Here is a 19795-nt window from a genome sequence, read left to right on the forward strand (position 1 = left end):
AATCATCACCTATGGGGGGGGGCACTGCTAATGGGAATATGCCCGAGATTCTACTAAACACTCTATACTGAACAGGACAGCCTCTCACAAGAAAAATGATTTGGACCAAAATGCCAACAGGGCTGAGATGGAGAAATCCTGACATAAAAGGCCATGTAAACTACGGACAATACGTGATTAAGATATTTTTTAAAGTCACTTGCTAAGTGCTATTCTATTTTGTAAGAAGAGGGATACATATTCAAGCATGCATTCAAGTGCTAGAAGGCTAGAAGAGAAAGACTGTATCTGGAAAACACAAGGGAGGAAGTACTTTCACTTCCTACTTTTTGACTTCCTTACCTTTTTTTTTTTAGGTATTACTTTTTAAAATATTTTTAAGGATCTTTTTTAAAGGAAAAGAATTGAAAATGCAATTTAATGGCCGGCAGGGCTAGTATCAGAATTCTCAAAATGATGACACTGTCATGATGAACCAACTTAGCCAATAGCTCACGTGCATGGAGCCCAAATACAGCTCCCTCCCTTGTAAGGGATTTATGATACAGGCAAGCAAAGAAAGTGCAAAGAAATAGAGTAAGTGACAAAAAGAAAAACAAAACCAAAAAAAGCACTGTCGGAAGGCAGCATACACCAAAGGAGTACAGAGAGGGGTGAGGAATGTGGGCTTCTGGGGACAGGTGACAGGTGGGCTGGGACATGAAGGCCAAATCGTGATGTGGCAACCTGGGGAAGGAGAAAGGGGCATGAAGAAGAAGGCAGTTTAGGAGGAGGCAGGGAGAAAAGTCTGAGCCAAGTGCATGAGAGTTGGACCCGCAAGGCACATCCGAGGGTGTTCTGAGCATAATCCTGCCAGAATAGCCCGCCTTCAGGGTTTCCTGAGCCTGGGGCTGGCGAGGGACCCTGAGCCTGGGGCCCCCTCCCCCTTCCGTACACCTGTTTGTGCTTTTAGGCATGGCTGCTTTCTATTCTAGGAAGGAATCAAATTGTCAACCCCACACTGAAGAAAGGCCTAGAGCCTCTTCAATGAAAAGGCAGCTTTTCAGTTAGGATTCCAGCCTGTGCAGTCTTTGGAATAGCCCCTGAGACCCAGCCTTTCAAAATGACTTTGGTCATTACCAGAATATTCTCAGAGAGGTGTTCTGCTGCAGGGCCTGGGCGAGGCTCTTCCCTCCTTCGGTAGAGATGCCGTTGAATGCAAGACTAGGAAGGAAAACACATGGGGTCAATTATTAGAGACACGTCTACACTCAGCATTGGCTTCAGCAACCGAAACACCTGGAAGATACTGCTGGGAGGGGCTCCTTCCCAGGCTGACTTGAGGCCCGAAGCAGAAGGGCTTGGCCTTGCCAGCTGCTGCCCAGGCTTTGTGCCCCAAGCGGGAGGACAGGCACAGACTGGCCAAGAAGAGGCCAGACAGGACACGGAACATCAGCGAGACCTGGTCACAGGCAGACCAGGGGCTGGCAAGGCTCTGCTTCGGATGGCTGACATTTTCAAGGGGCCCATCGATGAGACCTGGCGAAGCTTCCTCTGTTCTCCTAAAGAAGACAGTCTGCTACTCCCCCCCCCCCACCCTTCTTGGACTCTTTCTCCATGTTAGGAAGGACCCCAGCAATGGGGACATGCCCAGGGCTCTGCGATTTGGCCCGAGGCCTCCAGGAAGGCCAGGGACGAGTACGTCTTTACAGGCATGAAGGCTCCCCCTCTGTCTCAGCACTGTCCTGTGAATGAGTAAAGGACAGCGCCCCTTGTCTGGACTTCAAAATTCCTCACAACTTCCCCACTTGAAGAGGCCTGGGGAGATGGCTGATAGATCTTTCCCCCCTGTGGCCACGTCCTGGGTCTTCATCTGGGTGGTGGTCACACTGGTGTGTACGTACGTCAAGTCGCCAAGCTGAACGCATAATGCCTGTCTCACGTGTCAGTAAAAACGCTGTTAAAAAATCACACACACGCACACACAAACACCTTCTCTGTGAGGAAAGCCAACCACCCTTGGCTCCTCCCTGGCAAACCATGAGGTACACGGAGTGACCAGGCGGGACCCAGGGGACAGCGGGTCTCAGAAGGCGGCACTCACCTCAGGTTGGTCAGGCTGGGGTGGTTCCTCAGAGCCTCTGCAAAGGCCTTTGCTCCTTCGTCACCGATTCTGTTGCCCCACATCCTGAGGGCAGAGGCAAGACAGTGGACGTTAGCCCGCGCTCACCACTTACTTTTTGCTGGTGGCCACGCCCGGCTGTACGCTCACAGGTGATGTCTCTGCTTTGTCCCTGGAGCCATGGCCTGGAGAAGATTCCCACACCAGCCCCTTAGGGAGCTGCTCTCCGTTTTCAACTCAAAGGGACAGTAAGGGTAAGAGCAGCAGAAGCCTTGGGAACAGAAGCCCATCAGGTAGTTGCACAATTAGAGACTAAGTTCACACTGGGGGGGGTGGGGTGGGGGGTGGGAAGGGGAACCTGAGCACACGGCCATCCCAGATGCCCCCGCAGAGGATACAGGTTTTCAGCAGCCTAAAAGGGAGGCCTGTGGAGGTGCCAACTCCCAGCATCCATTTGACTCTGTGCAGGGTCCGAGACATTGGTGAAGACACAGTCAGTCTTCCAAGAAGCAAAGAAAGATCAGGAAGAATCCTCAGCAACCTCACCAGCCATGCTGCTTTTCTGAGAAAAGGACGCTACTACAGGGTGCTGGTGGGCCCATGCGGTCTGCTGGGGGTGGGGGGGAGGCGGGGGGAGCTGCAAATAACAAAGCCCAATCCCCTCCCTCCCCACGGCGGATAATCTGCAAAGGGTCTGCATGGCAGGATGCTGGGGTCCAGAGCCAGACCGCTGGCCTCCCATTAAAACTGGATTTGGGGCACCTGGGTGGCTCAGTCGGTTAAGCATCCAACTTTAGGTCAGGTCATGATCTCACGGTTCATGAGTTCAAGACCTGCGTCGGGCTCTGTGCTGACAGCTCCGAGCCTGCTTTGGATCCTGTGTCTCCCTGTCTCTCCGTCCCTCCCTCGCTCACGCTCTGTTGCTCTCAAAACTAAATAAACATAAAAAAAAATAAACTGGATTTTCATCTGGATTTAAGGTTCACTTGGGTGAATTATATAAGCTCTTGGATCTTTGTCTTCTCATCTATAAAATGGGGTTAATAAGAACATTCCCCCTAGAGTTGTGAGGATTAAGTTACCATATGCAAAGCCCTCAGAAGAGCACCTGGCCTAAGGAAGGCGACAGCTATTTTTATTAGGCCGAGGGCACTATCTGCCCAGCCCGTGCGCAGCGGACCTGGGGCTGCCTGGGCAACATGCATTGTGACCTGCCACCATCCCTTCTGGAGATGCTAAAGCTCTGGAACAAATTCTCAGTGTTTTGTATAGAAGGGATTAGGAGGAACTTAACTGAGGACCATGGGGGAGAAGAAGGGGGGAAATGGTGGGGGGAAGGGAGAGAGGCAAACCATGAGAGACTCTTGAATGCTGAGAACAAACTGAGGCCTGATGGGTGTGGGGGGGAGGGGGGAGATGGGCATGGAGGAGGGCACTTGTGGGGATGAGCACTGGGTGTTATATGGAAACCAACATGACAATAAACTATTAAAAAATTAAATTAAATTTAAAAAAAGAAGAAAGTATGTGTACAGGAGCATGTTGAGAAAGGGGAATCTCTTACCCTGCTGGTGGGGATGCAAGCTGGTGCGGCCACTGTGGAGAACAGTCTGGAGGTTCCTCAAAAAGGTAAAAATAGAACTACCCTATGACCCAGCAACTGCATTACTAGGTATTTACCCAAAGAATACAAAAATACAGATTCCAGAGGGCACAAGCACCCCAATGTTTACAGCAGTGCTGTCAACACTAGCCAAAGTACGGAAAGAGTCCAAATATCCATCAACGGATAAACAAATAAAGAAGATGTAGTGTATGTATATAATAGAGTATTACTCTGCCATACAAAAGAATGAAATCTTGCCACTTATGACGATCTGAATGGAGCTAGAATGTACTATGCAAACTAAGGGGAAGTCAGAGGTGGCTTAGTTAGGTGAGCGTTCAACCCCTGATTTCAGCTCAGGTCATGAGCTCACAGTTTGTGGGTTCCCATGCTGGGCTCTGCTGCTTACAGTACACAGCCTGCTTGGGATTCTGTCTCTCCCTTTCTCTGCCCCTCCCCCACTGTTCTCTGTCTCTCTCAAAAACAGGTGTTATGCGGAGCAAAAGAAGTCAGGCAGAGAAGGACAAATATCATATGTTTGCACATATAGGAAGATTAGGAGGAACTTAATGGAGGACCATGGGGGAGAAGAAGGGGGGAAATAGTGGGGGAGAGGGAGGGAGACAAACCATGAGAGACTCTTGAATGCTGAGAACAAACTGAGGACTGATGGGTGTGGGGGGGGGAGGGGAGTGATGAGCACGGAGGGGGGCACTTGTGGGGATGAGCACTGGGTGTTATATGGAAACCAACTTGACAATAAACTATTTGAAAAATAAATAAGTTTTAATATATAAAAGAAAAGAAAACAGGCACTGGTTGTAATGAGCACTAGGTGTTCTATGTAAGTGATGAATCACTACATTCTACTCCTGAAACTAATATTTACACTCTATGTTAACTAACTGGAATTTAAGTAAAAACGCGAACTACAAAAAAAAGGTATGCGTACTATACAATTGAACAGTGTCACATTTTTAACGAAGGGGGAAATGACTGACGTTATGAGATTAGGTGAAAAGGAAAAAATTCTGTATGTCTAGTCTGACCTCTGTTTAAAAAAATAGTGGAGAACACACCCTGCATGCGAGAACAAGAAAGCTAAACCGACCTCAAAAGGTGAGAGTATTTCTGAGATGATTTGGATTCTCTTTTTCGTATTCTTCACAGTTTACAGATCAAGTTATTGGTGTTTCTTTTATAATCAGATAAAAAATTATAACAATAAAAAAAAAGCTTTAAAAAGTCTCTGGAGTCAGAGCCATGAGAGGCCACCTCATACCTGCTAGGGTGGTTACCATCAAAAAGAAAATAACAAGTGCTGGGGAGGACACGGAAAGCACTGATGGTGAAGCGTCCCACTTCAGCTCAGGTCATGATCTCATGGTTTGTGGGTCCAAGCCCCGAGTCGGGCTCTGTGCTGACAGCTCAGAGCCTAGAGCCTGCTTTGAATCCTGTGTCTCCCTCTCTCTCTGCCCCTCTCCCAATCATTCTCTGTCTCTCTCTCAAAAATAAGTAAACATTAAAAAATTTTTAAAAATAGAATGGCCAGGGGCGCCTGGGTGGCTTAGTCGGTTGAGCGTCCGACTTTCGCTCGGGTCATGATCTCGCGGTTCGTGGGTTCGAGCCCCGCGTCGGGCTCTGGGCTGACTGCCAGCTCAGAGCCTGGAGCCTGTTTCAGTCTGTGACTCCCTCTCTCTCTGACCCTCCCCTGCTCACGCTGTCTCTCTCTCTCTCCTAGAAATAAATAAAACATTAAAAAAATTAAAAAAAAAAAAATAGAATGGCCAACTGATCCAACAACTCCACTTCTGGAATATAGCCCCCCTACCCAAAATGGAAGAGACATTTCTATGCCTACATTCATAGCAGCGCTACTCATGATAGCTAAATGTGGAAGCCACCCAAGTGACCAGACAAATGGACAAGTTGTGGCACATACATCCAGCGGACTGGTACTCAGCCTTAAAAAGGAAGGACATTCCAACACATGCTACAACATGGATGAAACTTGAGGACACTGGGCTGAGCGAAGGAAGCCGGTGACAAAGAGACACATACTGTATGACTCCACTTAGGTGACGTGTGCTAGGCAGTCAAATTCATAGAGATGGACAGCAGAAGGGTGGTGGCCAGGGGCTGGAGGAAGGGAGAATGGAGAGTTATTGTTTAATGGGCAGAGTTGCTTTTTTGCAAGGTGGAAAGAGCTCTGGCGATGGATGGTGGGGACAGTTGCACAGCTATGAGTGTATGTAACGTCCCTGCACTGTACACCTAAAAATAGTTAAGATGGTAACTCTTACATTATATGTATTTTACCACAATGTAAAAAAAAAAAAACAAACTGAAAACAAAACAAAAGGCCCCAGGGGCGCCTGGGTGGCTCAAGTGGTTAAGCATCAGACTTCAGCTCAGGTCATGATCTCACAGTCAATGTGTCCAAGCCCTACATGGGGCTCACTGCCGTCAGCACAGAGCCTGCCTGGGATCCTCTGTCCCCCCGTCTCTCTGCCCCTCGTGCTCCTCCACCCCCCCCGCCGCCACAGGTTTGCTCTCTCAAAAATAATAAACATTTTTAAAACGCCTCCAGGGAATACAGACTCCCCAGGTGAAGAACACCGGCCTGCAGAGGCTTACCACAGGGCTAGCACAGCCCCCTCCATTCGCCGGCGGGGCTAAGGAGCTTGGGCATGGATGACAGAAAAGTCTGCAGATGAAGTTGCAGGCAATCCTGGGACTTCCCACAATGGCTGCCAGATCCCGGCAGAAGCCAGCAGGGCTCCAGGGAGGATGTGCCCTGCGGCCTCCCCACAGCGGGCCCCAGCCACCCTTTGGGTGTATTTATGTCCAAGAACCCCGGCAGGCGCTCTCGAACCCAGGACAGGTGGTATCGCACGCACAGGTGCCCGTGCCCCTACTCACCCGACTTCAAAGATCGATCTGCTGTTCTTCACAGCCAGGGCGAGGCACTTTCCTCCTTCGCTCGTTATCTTGTTCTCTCCCAGTCTGCAGAGAGAGCCGTGTTCTCATCAGCTCCCAGCTGCGGGGGGTTGGGGGGCTCCACCGTCAGCACCCTCGTCCCCAGCTCAGGGCCCCCCCGAATCCATATTCTGAGACCCTGACCCCTAAGGTGACAGTATGAGGAGGCAAGGCCCTTGGAGGTGACTAGGTCACAAGGGTGGAGCTGTCATGAACGAGATCACTGAGTTATTATAAGAGGCCCCACAGGGCTCCCCTTGCCAAGATTCCCCCCAAGGTAGGGGGCCCTGCGGAAATCCGAGCCTCATCCGCAGGTCACGATTCCTCCCTGCGGCCGGCTCTCCTTCCACACACAGGTCTCTTAATTTGACCCTAGTGGCCCTGGGGCAAGCAGATGGCTTTAGGGGGAGTGCACCTCCTGGTGACTTATATTCTGTGTTTGAATCATGAAGGGGTGACCCATGGAGGCTACCGAATAAGGCGCCACGCCCGCCCCACTCACTTCAGGTGCGTGAGGCCTTTGCACTCGTCTAGGATTCTGGCGATGTACCTGGCTCCGACATCGGTGATCTGGTTGTTATACAGGCTTGGAGAGAAAGCACCGCATGAGACGTCAGGACTCCCAGTGCCAGCTTTTTGTGGTTTTTTTTTTTGGCATAGTTGACACGATGCTGCAGTAGTTTCAGGTGTCCGGCACAGTGACCCCACAAGCTTACAAGTTACTCTGTGTTCACCCTGAGCGTAGCCACCATCTGTCACCATACGATGCTCTCACAATATCACTATGTTCTGTCCCATTTATTCCCGTGTCCCCGTGCCATCTAAACGACCCCCATTTTTTAAGTGGGTGTGTGCTGGCTGCTGATGTCTGAAGCCTGGGCTGAAAGGAGAGAGGAAGGGCCCACAGAGAGCAGTTGGGGGCTCCGGGGTCTCGAGGGCGGGTTCAGAGCCAGCTCCCGCCACTGCCCCAACCTCTGCTTCTGTCTGTGATGAGGAGAAAGAATCACAGCGCCCCCACAGGGTCATTAGGGCGATTACATGCAACCAGAGAAGCGGCAGGTGATGGGTATTTTTCGGTTAAGGTTACAAGGGGCATCTTGAGGGGAAAATGAGTGTTGGAAGCTCCTGTCTCCATTGGTCATTTTACCGCCTGATACCAATTCAACAATAAGGCAGAAAAAAGCCGAACGTGGTAAACAGACAGGGTTCAAGTGCTCTGCAGTCACACAAAACTCCTGAGCCGGAAGTCACCCTGGGATCACTGGCTTCGAGGGCCTTATTCCATAGCCAATAGAGTGAGGCTGGAGCCAGAGGGTAGGGGGTGGGGGTCTCCTGACAACAGGCTCCCGGTCAGCAGTGGCCAGGGGTGCGCCACAGCGCCTACATCTCAAATCCCAAAAGCTCTGAAAACACACAGCTTACCGTTACGGGGACTGATGTGGAGCATTTTGTGGGCTTTATCCCAAACACTTTGAATACTCATACATTTCGCTGCAGAAATATGAAATGACTTGAAACCAGGGTAACGCCCTTGACCTCACTGGCCATCTCACTGCTACACAGCACGTACACTGAATTCTGATTCCTGTTTTGCCCTCAGGGCTCTGGATGAGGGACTGTGGACCCACAGTGGTGAATCTAACATGTAAAAACAGTATCCAGCATTTAGAAATATAGCCCTAGCCACTCCCTCGGCAACCCCCGATCACCACTTGTAAAATACTTGCCTGTACTAGGATCCCGGTAGACAAGTGAAAGACGTTTCCGGGCTTGCTCAAAGAGTGGGCTGCTGGCCAACGCCAAGAGCAGAGCCCGAGACCCCTGGCCCCCAGTCCAGGGCTTTTCCTGGTGCCTCGGCCACCATTCCAGCCCCCCAGGGACCGGCATGAATGGCAGTCCCCCGCTCCCCTGTGTTATTACTACATAACTGACCCGGCACTGTTGAGGAATACGTACCCTAAAAAGGTCAGAATTTTGTATTTGGTCAGCTCTTCATATAGCACCTTTACCCCGCTGTCAGTGATCTGGTTTACGCTGAGTCTGAAACAAAACAGAGAAGGAGGTTAACGAATCATGGCAGCTGCTCCCTGTGGAGAAGCATTCATGCCACGAGGATCCAGAAGCTGGTAGGTCCTGGGGTTTTCCCCGCAATAAACGCCCCCGGAGGCAGTGGCCACGACAGTCGGCCACATGGCTCCTCAAGGGCCTGGGCGTCGTGGGGCCGGCAGACCCACGTGGAACTGGCCTGTTGGTGAGGCTACAGCACAGCCCTGACTTGGCACGAGGGCTAGAGAGATGCGTAAAGGACACGTGAAGCCGGCCACCTCCGACAGCCCGCATTTGCAGGTGGCCTATGCGTCAGCCAGGCCTTCTCTGTGGTTGTCACCGCACAGCGGGGGCCATGGGTTTGGAAACGTGTGGAGCTGTCTTTAGTGATGGCAAGAGGGGGGACAGGGCTCTCAGGTGCCCTGCAGAAGGCTGGACAGTCCCCACAAGAAGTCTCACCCAAAGGGCCACCAGCCTCCCCGTCTGGAGGTCACATTTACAGACGGGGACAGGAGAAAAGAGCCTTTGAGATGATGGATCTCTCCTGCACAAGGGCCAGCCACTCCCGGGAACTGTTCTACACAATCCCCACACAACAAGGTATCTGGATGTGACTAAGATGTGAAATAATTTTTGCTGTTCACTACCAAGTAATCTGTGTAACAAACTACCCTGATTTTCTTAATCCTTCACCCCATCGTTTACGTGAGGCCCAGGGATGGATGAGAGTGAGGGATCGGGATAGGTGAGACAGTAATCCAAGGGTCAGCAAACTTTTTTTGTAAAGGGCCACAGAGCAAGTATGTTAGGCTCTGAGGACCATGTGGTCTCTACTGCAGTTATTCGACTCTATAGTTGTGAAGCAGCTGGGGGCGGGGCACGTGGGGGGCTCAGTTGGTTAAGCGTCCAACTTTGGCTCAGGTCATGATCTCACATAGTATAGGTTCTAGCCCCGTGTCAGGCTCTGTGTTGACAGCTCAGAGCCTGGAGCCTGCTTCGGGTTCTGTGTTTCCTTCTCTCTCTGTCCCTCCCCCGCTTGCACTCTGTCTCTCTCTCTAAACTGAATAAATGGTAAAAAAAAAAAAAAAAAAAAAAAATTTCATAGTGTGAACCAGCTGACATGTAAACATATGGGTGTGGCTGTGTTCCAATAAAACTTTATTTACAAACACAAACCCTGGGACAAACTGGGCCAACAAGCTGACCTCTCTAATAGGCGAAAGACTGAAAAAGTTTGATTTTTAGGCCACATCAAAATTATCAGGTCAGCTAGTCGGGCCCCCTCCTCCCGTGGTGCCCACACACTGCGTGGCCATCCCAGGGTGGCAGAGGCTGCTGGCAGAGGCTGCTGGTCACTTCCAATATCTGTGCTTTCTTAGAAATAGAAACCCCCATTTTCTGAACTCAGCACCTGTGATCAAGTTCACCCCCATGAAATCTAAGCGGAAGTCTCAGTAGCCATAGCTGACAAGTTCTCAAAAGAATGATGTGTGTCCTAATTTGCCCTTCTTCTTCCTGGAGGCTAGAATGTCAACTGAATGGCTGGAACTGAGCAGCCATGTTGGGCCAGGAGGTGGGAATCAGGAAGTGAGGGCAGCAAGGTCACTGTGAGGCTGAAGGGAGCCTGGGCTCCTGAGGGTCATGGAGGCACCATAGCAGCCCTGCCCTGCTCTCTGAAGGCAAGCTTGTAACCTATCCAAGCCACCAATATTTTGAGTTTTCACTAACCCCCAGCCCAAATTACCCCTAAGTCATGGTCTCGGGGAGCTCAAAACGCTTCTCTGAAATTGCCCATTTCCTCCCGCTCTGTCCTTCGCTGCTGTGGAGGAGACCTCCACCCGACAATAGATGGGGCAGAAGCACCACCCTGGTGCACTCTGTCTTAGCAGATGAGCACGGGGAGGCCCCAGTGAGAGTGCCCTAGGCTGAGAGCACAGAAAAAAAGGCTGGCCTGGGCTCCCTACATCCCACCGTCCCCACATAATGTACACTCTACTCAGAGTACCCAGGGTACCAGGATACCCAGAATCAGTTCCAAATCGCCTCTGCTCTTCAGAAATGCATGAGCCAAGTTATGGAGAACCGTAACCATCACAGAGATTCACAAGCTGTACTTCATACAGGAAATGCTAACAGGAGAATGCAGACTGCCTCTTTCCTCTAAACCATCAAACAGGAAACCACTCAGGAGCGAGCATTCTGTACGAAGATTCCCGGCAGCTCAGGGCAGCTGGCTTTGATCGAGTTGAGTAACAGAGGCCAGCGGGCACACCGTCTGCTTTTTATGCAGTCACAGAAGCGCCCACGTGCCAGAAACCTTTCACTGGCTCTCTTTGAGCCTCCCATAAATCTCAAAAGGTTGGTTCTTTAGGATTCCGCCTCTACCGCGGCCCTGCGGTGCGACCTTGAGAACATCTCTGTGCCGCCACACCCTCCTTTGCCAAAATGAAGGGAAGGGTCCCTCCCTACCACCTTAGAGGGTTGCTAAGAGGATTAAATCTGATAATGTTTGTAATGCACCTCCCCTTTCCTCAATAAATACCGGTTGTTATTACTGTCATCGCTAGGATACCAGCCTCTCCTTTCTCCAGATGAGGACTCAGAGTGGCTAAGCATCTCATTCAAGGACACCCAGCTGGGGCTTCTCCCCCTGCCCTCTGCCACCCGGAGGCAGAATAGACTCGGGTGTCCCAGCACCAGGGGTCACGGGTGCCAGGGTAATGCGGGAGCTCCTACCCCACGATGCTCCTCCTGGCGTCTCCCCAGCTCCCCCACCCTGGCCCCGCAGGCTGCTCCCCGTGCCTGGCGGCCTCACCTGATGACGGTGAGGCGGCTGAGGCAGGGCTGCAGCTCCCGCACGCCGTAGTCGTTGAGGTTATTGTTGTCCAGGTCCAGGGCCAGCCGCTTGCGTAAGTGGTGCAGGACGAAGGAGAGGGCGCTGCAGTCGGCCGAGCAGGCGTTGCAGTAGGTCAGCTTGAGGTAGTCGGCGCAGATGCCCTTGGCCGCCAGCCGCCCCACCTTCTCGCTCTGCGTCTCGTAGATGCAGCGCAGCATCCAGATGAAGGTGGGCATGGCCTGCACCTGGCTGAAGCCCCCGGCCTGCAGGCGGGGCAGGCTCTTCAGGTAGCCCCGCGTGCTGGCAAACAGGTGCGCCCACAGGGCCCTGCGCTTTCGCCGCAGGACCGCGGCGGGCACCAGGTGCCGCAGGAGTTTCTGCTTGGCCTTGGACAAGAGCCCGCACAGGAAGAGGTTGGTGAACTGAAAGTGATCCTTGTTCTTGAAGGGGTCTTCCCCCGCCAGGCCGCTGCCCTTCAGGCACCGCACCGGGAGGAAGGAGGGGAAGCCGGGCTCGGGGGCCGCCACGCCAGGGGGCGCGCACTCCTGGAAGAACCGCAGCAGCTGTCGCGTGCCTACTTTGTCGTCCGCCACGAGAAAGAAGGCTGTAAAGAAGGCCTGGAGGGTGACATGGAAAAACTCATAGGCCTGCTGGTCGCCCGCGAGGCCCTGCTCTGGCACGGCCCGCAGGAAGCCCAGCTGCAGCTCTCCATCCTGCACCTCGGCGGCCCGCACGTCCTCCTGGCTGAAGACAAAGAGGCTCCTCTCCATGCCCTGGTGCGCCACGCGCCCCAGCGAGCGCAAGGCGCCCTGGCCCGCGCGGAAGGTCTCCGTCTGGCTGCGCGTGTTCCGCTGGACCAGGCTGGTGGGCTGCGTCCTGTTCAGGTGGACTTCGGTGACCAGCAGGAAGACGTCCGTCAGGGTCACCATGCGGTCGGGCAGCTGCGTGGAGCCGTCCAAGACACTGTGGAAGTGCTGGAAACCGCGGCAGATGATCCAGCAGAAGAGCGGCACGGCGCACAGGCTGCAGAGGTTGGGGTTGGCCTCCAGCTGCGCCAGCAGGCGGTCCCGCACGGCCGGGTCGGGGAACACCCTCTGGGTGTAGTCCCGCAGGTGGCTGGGCGAGAAGCCCCGCAGAAATACCTTCTTGCGCAGGAGCTGGCGCGGGATCTCGATGCCCGTGCGGGCGGTGAGCAGCTTGGTGGCGCCCTTGAGCAGCTTCCCGCTGAGCAGGCTGGCCAGCAGGGCCAGGGGGTGGGCGGGCTCCCAGGGGCAGGAGGTGTCGGGCACACTGCTCAGGTCGAAGTCCGAGTGCAGCTCGTCCAGGCCGTCGAAGGTGAAGAGGGCCGTGTGGGGGAAGCGCAGCAGGAAGGCGAACACCTCATCCGGGTCCTGCTCCGGGTAGCAGTAATGCTTGAAGAGCAGGTCCTGAAGGCACAGCGTGTCGTCCTCCTTGAAGCAGCTGAACACTCGGCAGCGGAAGTGGAAGAAGAACTTGAACTCGGCGTCCAGCAGCCCCGCGGCCCATAGGCCCTGCAGCCGCTGCAGCAGCATGGACTTGCCCACGCCGGCGTCCCCGAAGATGAAGATGGTCTCTCCCTGCTCGCTGAGGACGCCGGTGGAGTGGTCCAGCAGGCAGGCCAGGCTGCCCAGCCGGCCCAGGCTCTCGTTCCGGAAGCCCACCAGCTCCACGATGGTGTCCGTGTACATCTCCTCCAGCAGCAGCTCCTCCTTCTGGGCGTAGCACAGGATGAACTTGGAGTCGAGGCCCAGTTGCTGTCGCAGCTTCTGGGTGTACCTGCTCACTGGGGTGGGGGTGGGGAGGACATAGCCAGTTCCATTGAAACCCTTTTTTTAAGTGTATTTAAGTAATCTCTATACCCAACACGGGACACGAACTCATGACCCCAAGGTCAAGAGCCACATGCTCTTGACTCTGACTGAGCCAGCCGGGCACCCCCTAAAACTCCTATTGTTGGGGAAGAAGTTGCCTTGACCATTCTTCTGCTTATCATACTGCTCTGAAAACAACCGGTAGTCTCACAAAACTAAATGCCAATGCTTTTGGTGAGAAAATAACGACATTCGACATTAATCTGGATTGTAAATGAGCTGTGTGCCAAATCACCCAACAGTAAACTAAGATGAAAACTAGCCTTATTCAAACTGGGGGTCACTGACTTAGCACGTGCTCACAGGGGAGCAGACAGTAACATGCTCTCATGGGCATGGAGTTCAGCAAACCTGAGCTAGAGATGGGCCTTAGCACCAAGAGGGAGGTGGTCCTTCCCCAGACAAAAGGCTGTTCAATAAACTCCTTTCGAATACCGGGGGGGGGGGGGGGTGCTGGGTGGTTCAGTGGGTTAAGCGTCCAACTTGGGCTCTGGTCATGATCTCACGGTTCATGAGTTCAAGCCCTGCATGGGGCTCCACACTGGTGGCAGGGGGCCTGCTTGGGATATTCTCTCTCTCTCTCTCTCTCTCTCTCTCTCCTCCCCTCCCACTCTCTCTCTCTGCCCCTCCCCCACTCATGCATGAGAGCTTTCTCTCCAAATAAATAAACTTAAAAAATACCATTGGGATTTTAATTATAATTCAGTTACAAAAATAAGACATACGTGCCCATTTCCAAATTCATCTATAACTTTTTCCCATCAACTGAGTTCAACTTGGTTGTCTGATTAAAATTTGTGAATTACACTTTTTATAGCTTGAGGCAGGCATAACTTACATACTATAAACTCACATATTTTACAATAGGCATTGTATATTACTCAACGATTTTTTACTCAATTTGCAAAGTTATGCAAACATCAGAACAATCCAGTTCTAAAACATCTCCATCATAAGCCCACTTCTAGCCAATCTCTGCCCCTGGCCCTAGGCACCTGCCAATCTTCCTTCTGTCTCTATTAATTTGCCTTTTCTGGACATTTCATATAAATAGAATCACACAATATGTAGTCTTTCACACCTGGCTTTGTAGAGTGACTTCTACTTTAAGAGCGATACTAAAGTAGCTGGTTAAAGGAACCAGTGGAGACATCTTTTTGAAAGAATCATTCCTCACAGGCAGGAACAGTATTCTTTTCTCCCGTGGAAGAAAACAGAATGAAGCGGGAAGGAGCAGTAAGAATAAGAAACTATCAGTGGCCATGGGTATCTGTCAGAGCTTGGCCCCGACATTGCTGGTTGGTCAGGTTTTCCCTAAGCACACATCTGATTGTCTGGGACACTGTCCTTTTTTTTCTGTGTTCAAGGTCAAACTAGATTCTTTAAACGTCAGCGTCTGGGACCTTGGTGCTGGTATGTTTTCAACAAGCATCTCAAACTAGAGAGAGGCATGGAAAGAAGACTCCTTGGCTCCCAGGCCAGATCATGGCCCTGATTACATGGGCTCCCTGTACCTTGGATTGCTCTTGTCCTTATCACCATGTGCAAATACACATTTATGTGATTACTGTTGGGGCTCCTGCAGTGGCCTCCGAGCTCCCTGAGAACAAGAACCATCTCTGGTCTGCTCTACACGAAAGCCCTGGCACCCAGCACAATGCCTTTGCCCATAGTGGGTACATCAGTAATACCTGTTGGACTAATTGATTAGCTAATGCAGTACCGCTGTGCTTTGGAAATGAGGACTGGCAACATAGGGGTGATGGAACAATCCTTTGCCTAGAATATAATCTCCCAATGAGTAAGAATCCTGGGCCAGATGTCTTTCCAGGGGAATTCTACCAGAACATGTAAGGAAGAGTCAATATCTATTCTCAAACTGTTCCAAAAAAATAGAAATAGAAGGAAAACTTCAAACTCATTCTACAAAGCCAGCATTACCTTGATTCCAAAACTAGACAAAGACTCCATTAAAAAGGAGAAGTGTAGACCAATGGCCCTGGTGGACATGAATGCAAAAATTCTCAACAAGATTAGCAAATCGAATTCAACAGTACATTAAAAGAATTATTCACCATAATCAAGTGGGATTTATTCCTGGGGTTTCAGGTCTAGTTCCAGATTCACAAATCAATCAACATGATAGACCAAGTTAATAAAGGAAAGGATAAGAACCATATGATCCTCTCAAGAGACGCAGAAAAAGTATCCATTCTTGATAAAAATGCTCAACAAAGTAGGGATGGATGGAGTATACATCAACATCATAAACAAAAAAGACCCACAGCTAATATTATCCTCAATGGGGAAAAACTGAGAGCCTTTCCCCTATGGTCAGGAACAAGCCAAGGATGTCCACTTTCAACATTACTATTTAACAGAGTACTGTAAGTTTTAGCCTCAGCAATCAGACAACAAAAAGAAATAAAAGGCATCCAAATCAGCAAGGAAGAAATCAAACGTTCACTATTTGCAGGCGACAGGATACTCTATGTAGAAAATCCAAAAGAGTTACCAAAAAAAAAAAAAAAAAAAAAAGGCTAGAACTAATACATGAATTCAACTAAGTCACAGAACATAAAAACCAGTGTGCCGAAAACTGTTGCATTTCTATACAACAACAAAGCAGCAGAAAAAGAAATCAAGCAATCAATCCCATTTGCAATTGTACCAAAAACAGTAAGATACCCAGGAATACGGGCACCTAGGTGACTCAGTCAGTTGAGTGTCCAACTTCGGCTCAGGTCATGATCTCGCACTCTGTGAGTTTGAGCCCCACATTGGGCTCTGTGCTGACAGCTAGCTCAGAGCCTGGAGCCTGCTTTGGATTCTGTATCTCCCTCTCTATCTGCCCCTCCCTTGTTCACACTCTGTCTCTCAAAAATACATAAACATTAAAAATAAAATAAAAAAAAAGATACCCAGAAATAAACCTAACTAAAGAGGTAATCTTTGAAAAAATTTTAAAGAGGAAAAAAAATTTATCCTTGAGTTTGTGCAACCATTATGTCTATAGATGTCAGAACAGGAAGTAACCAAGAGACCATGAGAGAGGCTATTGCCACACTTGCACACGCCTCTCTATGGATCAGACCAGCTACGTGAGCTCAGTTCAGTCACAGTCCCCGGGCTGCACAGAACAACAGAAAACACAGCACTGGGCCTACTACCGCCTGAGGTGGACGTCAGGGCTGACTATGGTGAACCATGCCTTCGTGCACTACTGAGCCCACACACCACAGCATTCCCAAACCCCAGGGCCTTGCTTGCTTACTGTCTGCAGTCTCCCCCTGACCCGCCGCTCCCAGCCCCCCCTTCACCTCACCCCGGGGCAGTCTCATACCTGGGTCTGTGTTGACAACAGCTTTGCTCTGAATGAGCTCGGAGGGGCAGAAGCCAATCTCTGACAGCCAAGGCCTGAGATCCACGTAAGCATCTGCGAGCTGCTGGAGCACGTAGAGGAAGAACTCGGACACCTCCTCACCCTTGCTCTGTACCAGGTCCAGAATTTTGCGGACCTGACAGCGGCGTAAACACAAGGGGGTGAGCTAGCGCTTGCGAACACCCCTCCCCACCAGAAAGGCCCACATGCAGGGATCTAAGCTCTTACTACAGCCTTGAGCTTGCCTGTCCACCCAGCGGTGTGAGATGCTACCTACTGAAGGCCTAGAATCTGTGAAGGGGACCTATTTTAGTAAGAAATTAAACCACATAGCTCTAAGAAACCAGGGGGCTTCCATGAACCCCAAAATAAAACGGTTAGAATCACACAAGAGCTGTGCCCGCCCCTGAAATTCTTCCTGTGTCTCCACGTCCCTCTTAACCTAACACTACTGCTGGCCAGGAGTGTTGCAGGGAGGAAGTTACCGCTCAGACATAATGAGGTGGGTGCTGGGCCACACAGCAAGGAGCCAACAGACCCCCATGTTATACCCTAAAAGGGCCTTCTTGTATTATTTAAAATGCAAGTGAAAAATCACAAAAGTCAGTTACTGTGCTTCCCCGGCAAAACCCCTCTGGTCTCCCCAGAGCCTGGCAGGATCATGTTACAAACAAGTTCTGTCACTCCTTCACCAAAGAGTTTTTGGTCTTGCAATTCTATTTTTCAGGAGAGGACACAAAACTAACATGAAACTGAGGGTTGTTAAGACCTCCTGCGGGGGAGTGTGGAAAAGCCTTTACTGTGGACCCAGCCTGGGACACGGCTGTTCCCAAGCCAGAGGCAAGGTCATTCTCAGAGCCTTACCCAGCAGCGAGCAGCTCCCTGGGGTTTAAGGGCACTGCATGAGCATCCCTGATAAGGTTTGGCATGGTCATTTTCTTTTCCCCTCCTCCTACTCGAAAGTGGATTGAAAACAACCAGTTTGGGAAGCATTACGGAGCGAGGAGAGCAGAGACGTAAGAGAAGTCTGCTCCCAGTGCGCACACAGAAGCAAAACGTGCAATGTGTGTAATAAGCCGATAACTCGAGCGTTTCTGTTTTATAAATGACCCCAATGGGAATTCCACCAATGTGCTAATGTCCCAGAGGCCCTCACTCAGGTCAGCGGGAGAAGCCCCTTCTGGCTCCCAGCCCCTGTCACCAGCACCTTGTCAGGCTGCGTGGGGCAAGCGCACACGATCTCCGCATCTTCAGACGAGAAGTAGTCATTCTTCAGCAAGTTGTCCACCAGACACTGGGTGTTGCGGATATGAGTGACCAGAAGCTCCCGGTTGATTTTCAACAATTTAACATGGGAGTGAGAGTCTGACGGAATGATTCCCATCTCACCGTGGCCCTGCTTGTCCATGGCTAAAGGAGCAAGCGGCTACTTTGCCCAAATTCATCTTCGGCTACATGTATCTTCCCGGCAGTAGGCCAATCAGGATCCAGGGCGCCCGCCTCTCTCTCAGTGCTGCCCCTGAAGAGACCAACGGAAGCGCCAGTGAAATGAAAGCCATGGGAAGGGTCCCTCCCTGCCCTTTGGTCCTGGAATTTCTCTACTTCAAGCAGGACAAGTCGTGCTTAACATGGCGATCTGAGACGTATTAAAGAAAAAAATCCTAACTGAATTGCTTCTGCTTGGGGGTTACATGCCTAGAGAGGGGGAGCAGACATATATAGCAGATACACAGCAAAACTTGTTTATTTCCTTTTAAATAAAAGCATGCCTCAACCCTAGCCTGGAATAGAGATGGAAAGATATATTCTTTTCCACAAAAAGGTTAACCGGGACTGGAAGTGTCCACATACCCTAAGAGGGGAGCAAGAGAATTGGGAGCAAAGGAACCACGGTGTGGGAGGGGATGTTGTGGGGGGAAGGGTCTGAGCGCAAAATGGCCTGAGGAGGGAGACACCCAGCATGAGGTCTCCTGTGGTAGCCAGAGCTCAGGAACTGGGGCACAGCGGCGTCTCGGTCATGTTACTGCCCATTCTGGGTGTGCCGGAGCCCTCCTGCACCCCTGCTCCAGCTACCCTCACGTCTCCGGCAAAGTCTGCCATATGCAAACACCTCGGGGAATGAAGGAGAAGCATTGGCCACGTGTGGAGTGAAGCAGGGCAGGGGAGGGCAAGAGGGACTTCCAAGTGGCAAATGACCAGGAAAGGCCATCTCTCCGGCAACCCTTGAAAACCCTGTGCACCCGCTGAACTTCCTGTCCGGGTAGAAACTGGGACCCAAGTCATTTTATCTGGGTATTAAAAACTAACTTGGGGGCGCCTGGGTGGCTCAGTTGGTTGAGCATCTGACTTTAGCTCAGGTCATGACCTCACGGTTCGTGGGTTCTGAGCTATCAGCACAGAGCCTGCTTGGGATTCTCTGTCTCTCTCTCTCTCTCTGCCCCTCCCCACTCAGGCACTCTCAAAAATAAATAAATATTAAGAAACTTTAAAAAAAACTACCTTGGGTTCATCTGAGCTACCCTAAATTGCACTGATTTCCTTTCTTGTTCCTTAAGATCCTACAGCCACTTCTCCACTCATCCTTGTGTATATAAAATGAGTCATTATCTTAGAAGTAGAAAGGCCTCTACCTAGCCACTCAGCCCCTCGTCTCGGTAGGAAAACTCACAGATGTCAGAGATACAGGTTTTAAACTTTTTTTGTTGAGCCCCGCCCACCTCCTACCCCCCACAAATGACAGGCCTGTAAACATCCTTCATGTTTCACAAGCCCACATCTGTTAACATTCAAGTTTGGTGGTTCTCGATTTTTTTCCCCCACGTCACACATGAGTCTCCTGGTCTTTGACACATGTCCAATTTTCCTTATTTCACTTATCAATTTGCTAAACATTGGAAGCCTTCCAGCGATTTCTCCATGGGACCCTGCCCAATATCTTTCCTTTTATAACCGG

At 51.1% G+C, this 19795-nt stretch overlaps 1 protein-coding gene across 3 annotated transcripts in view; it reads right to left on the reverse strand.

The window, feature by feature from the left end:
* NOD1 (nucleotide binding oligomerization domain containing 1) overlaps positions 1 to 19795 on the reverse strand; it is a 65194-nt gene that overhangs the window by 19464 nt on the left and 25935 nt on the right. For 2 of the 3 annotated variants that reach the window (XM_039229857.1, XM_039229858.1), the window contains exons 3-10: positions 18050 to 18361; positions 16804 to 16978; positions 11548 to 13372; positions 8643 to 8726; positions 7189 to 7272; positions 6630 to 6713; positions 2084 to 2167; positions 1120 to 1203 (exon numbers count right to left, since the gene is read on the reverse strand). In XM_039229857.1, coding sequence (XP_039085788.1) covers positions 1120 to 1203; positions 2084 to 2167; positions 6630 to 6713; positions 7189 to 7272; positions 8643 to 8726; positions 11548 to 13372; positions 16804 to 16978; positions 18050 to 18250 — 2621 coding nt within the window. In that variant the 5' untranslated portion in view covers positions 18251 to 18361. The remainder of the gene's footprint in view (positions 1 to 1119; positions 1204 to 2083; positions 2168 to 6629; positions 6714 to 7188; positions 7273 to 8642; positions 8727 to 11547; positions 13373 to 16803; positions 16979 to 18049; positions 18362 to 19795) is intronic. The other variant, XM_039229859.1, reaches the window with a different exon arrangement.

The sequence above is a fragment of the Hyaena hyaena genome, unplaced genomic scaffold, assembly GCF_003009895.1.
Source record: "Hyaena hyaena isolate Hyena2069 unplaced genomic scaffold, ASM300989v1 scaffold_40, whole genome shotgun sequence".
Taxonomy (NCBI): Eukaryota; Metazoa; Chordata; class Mammalia; order Carnivora; family Hyaenidae; genus Hyaena; species Hyaena hyaena.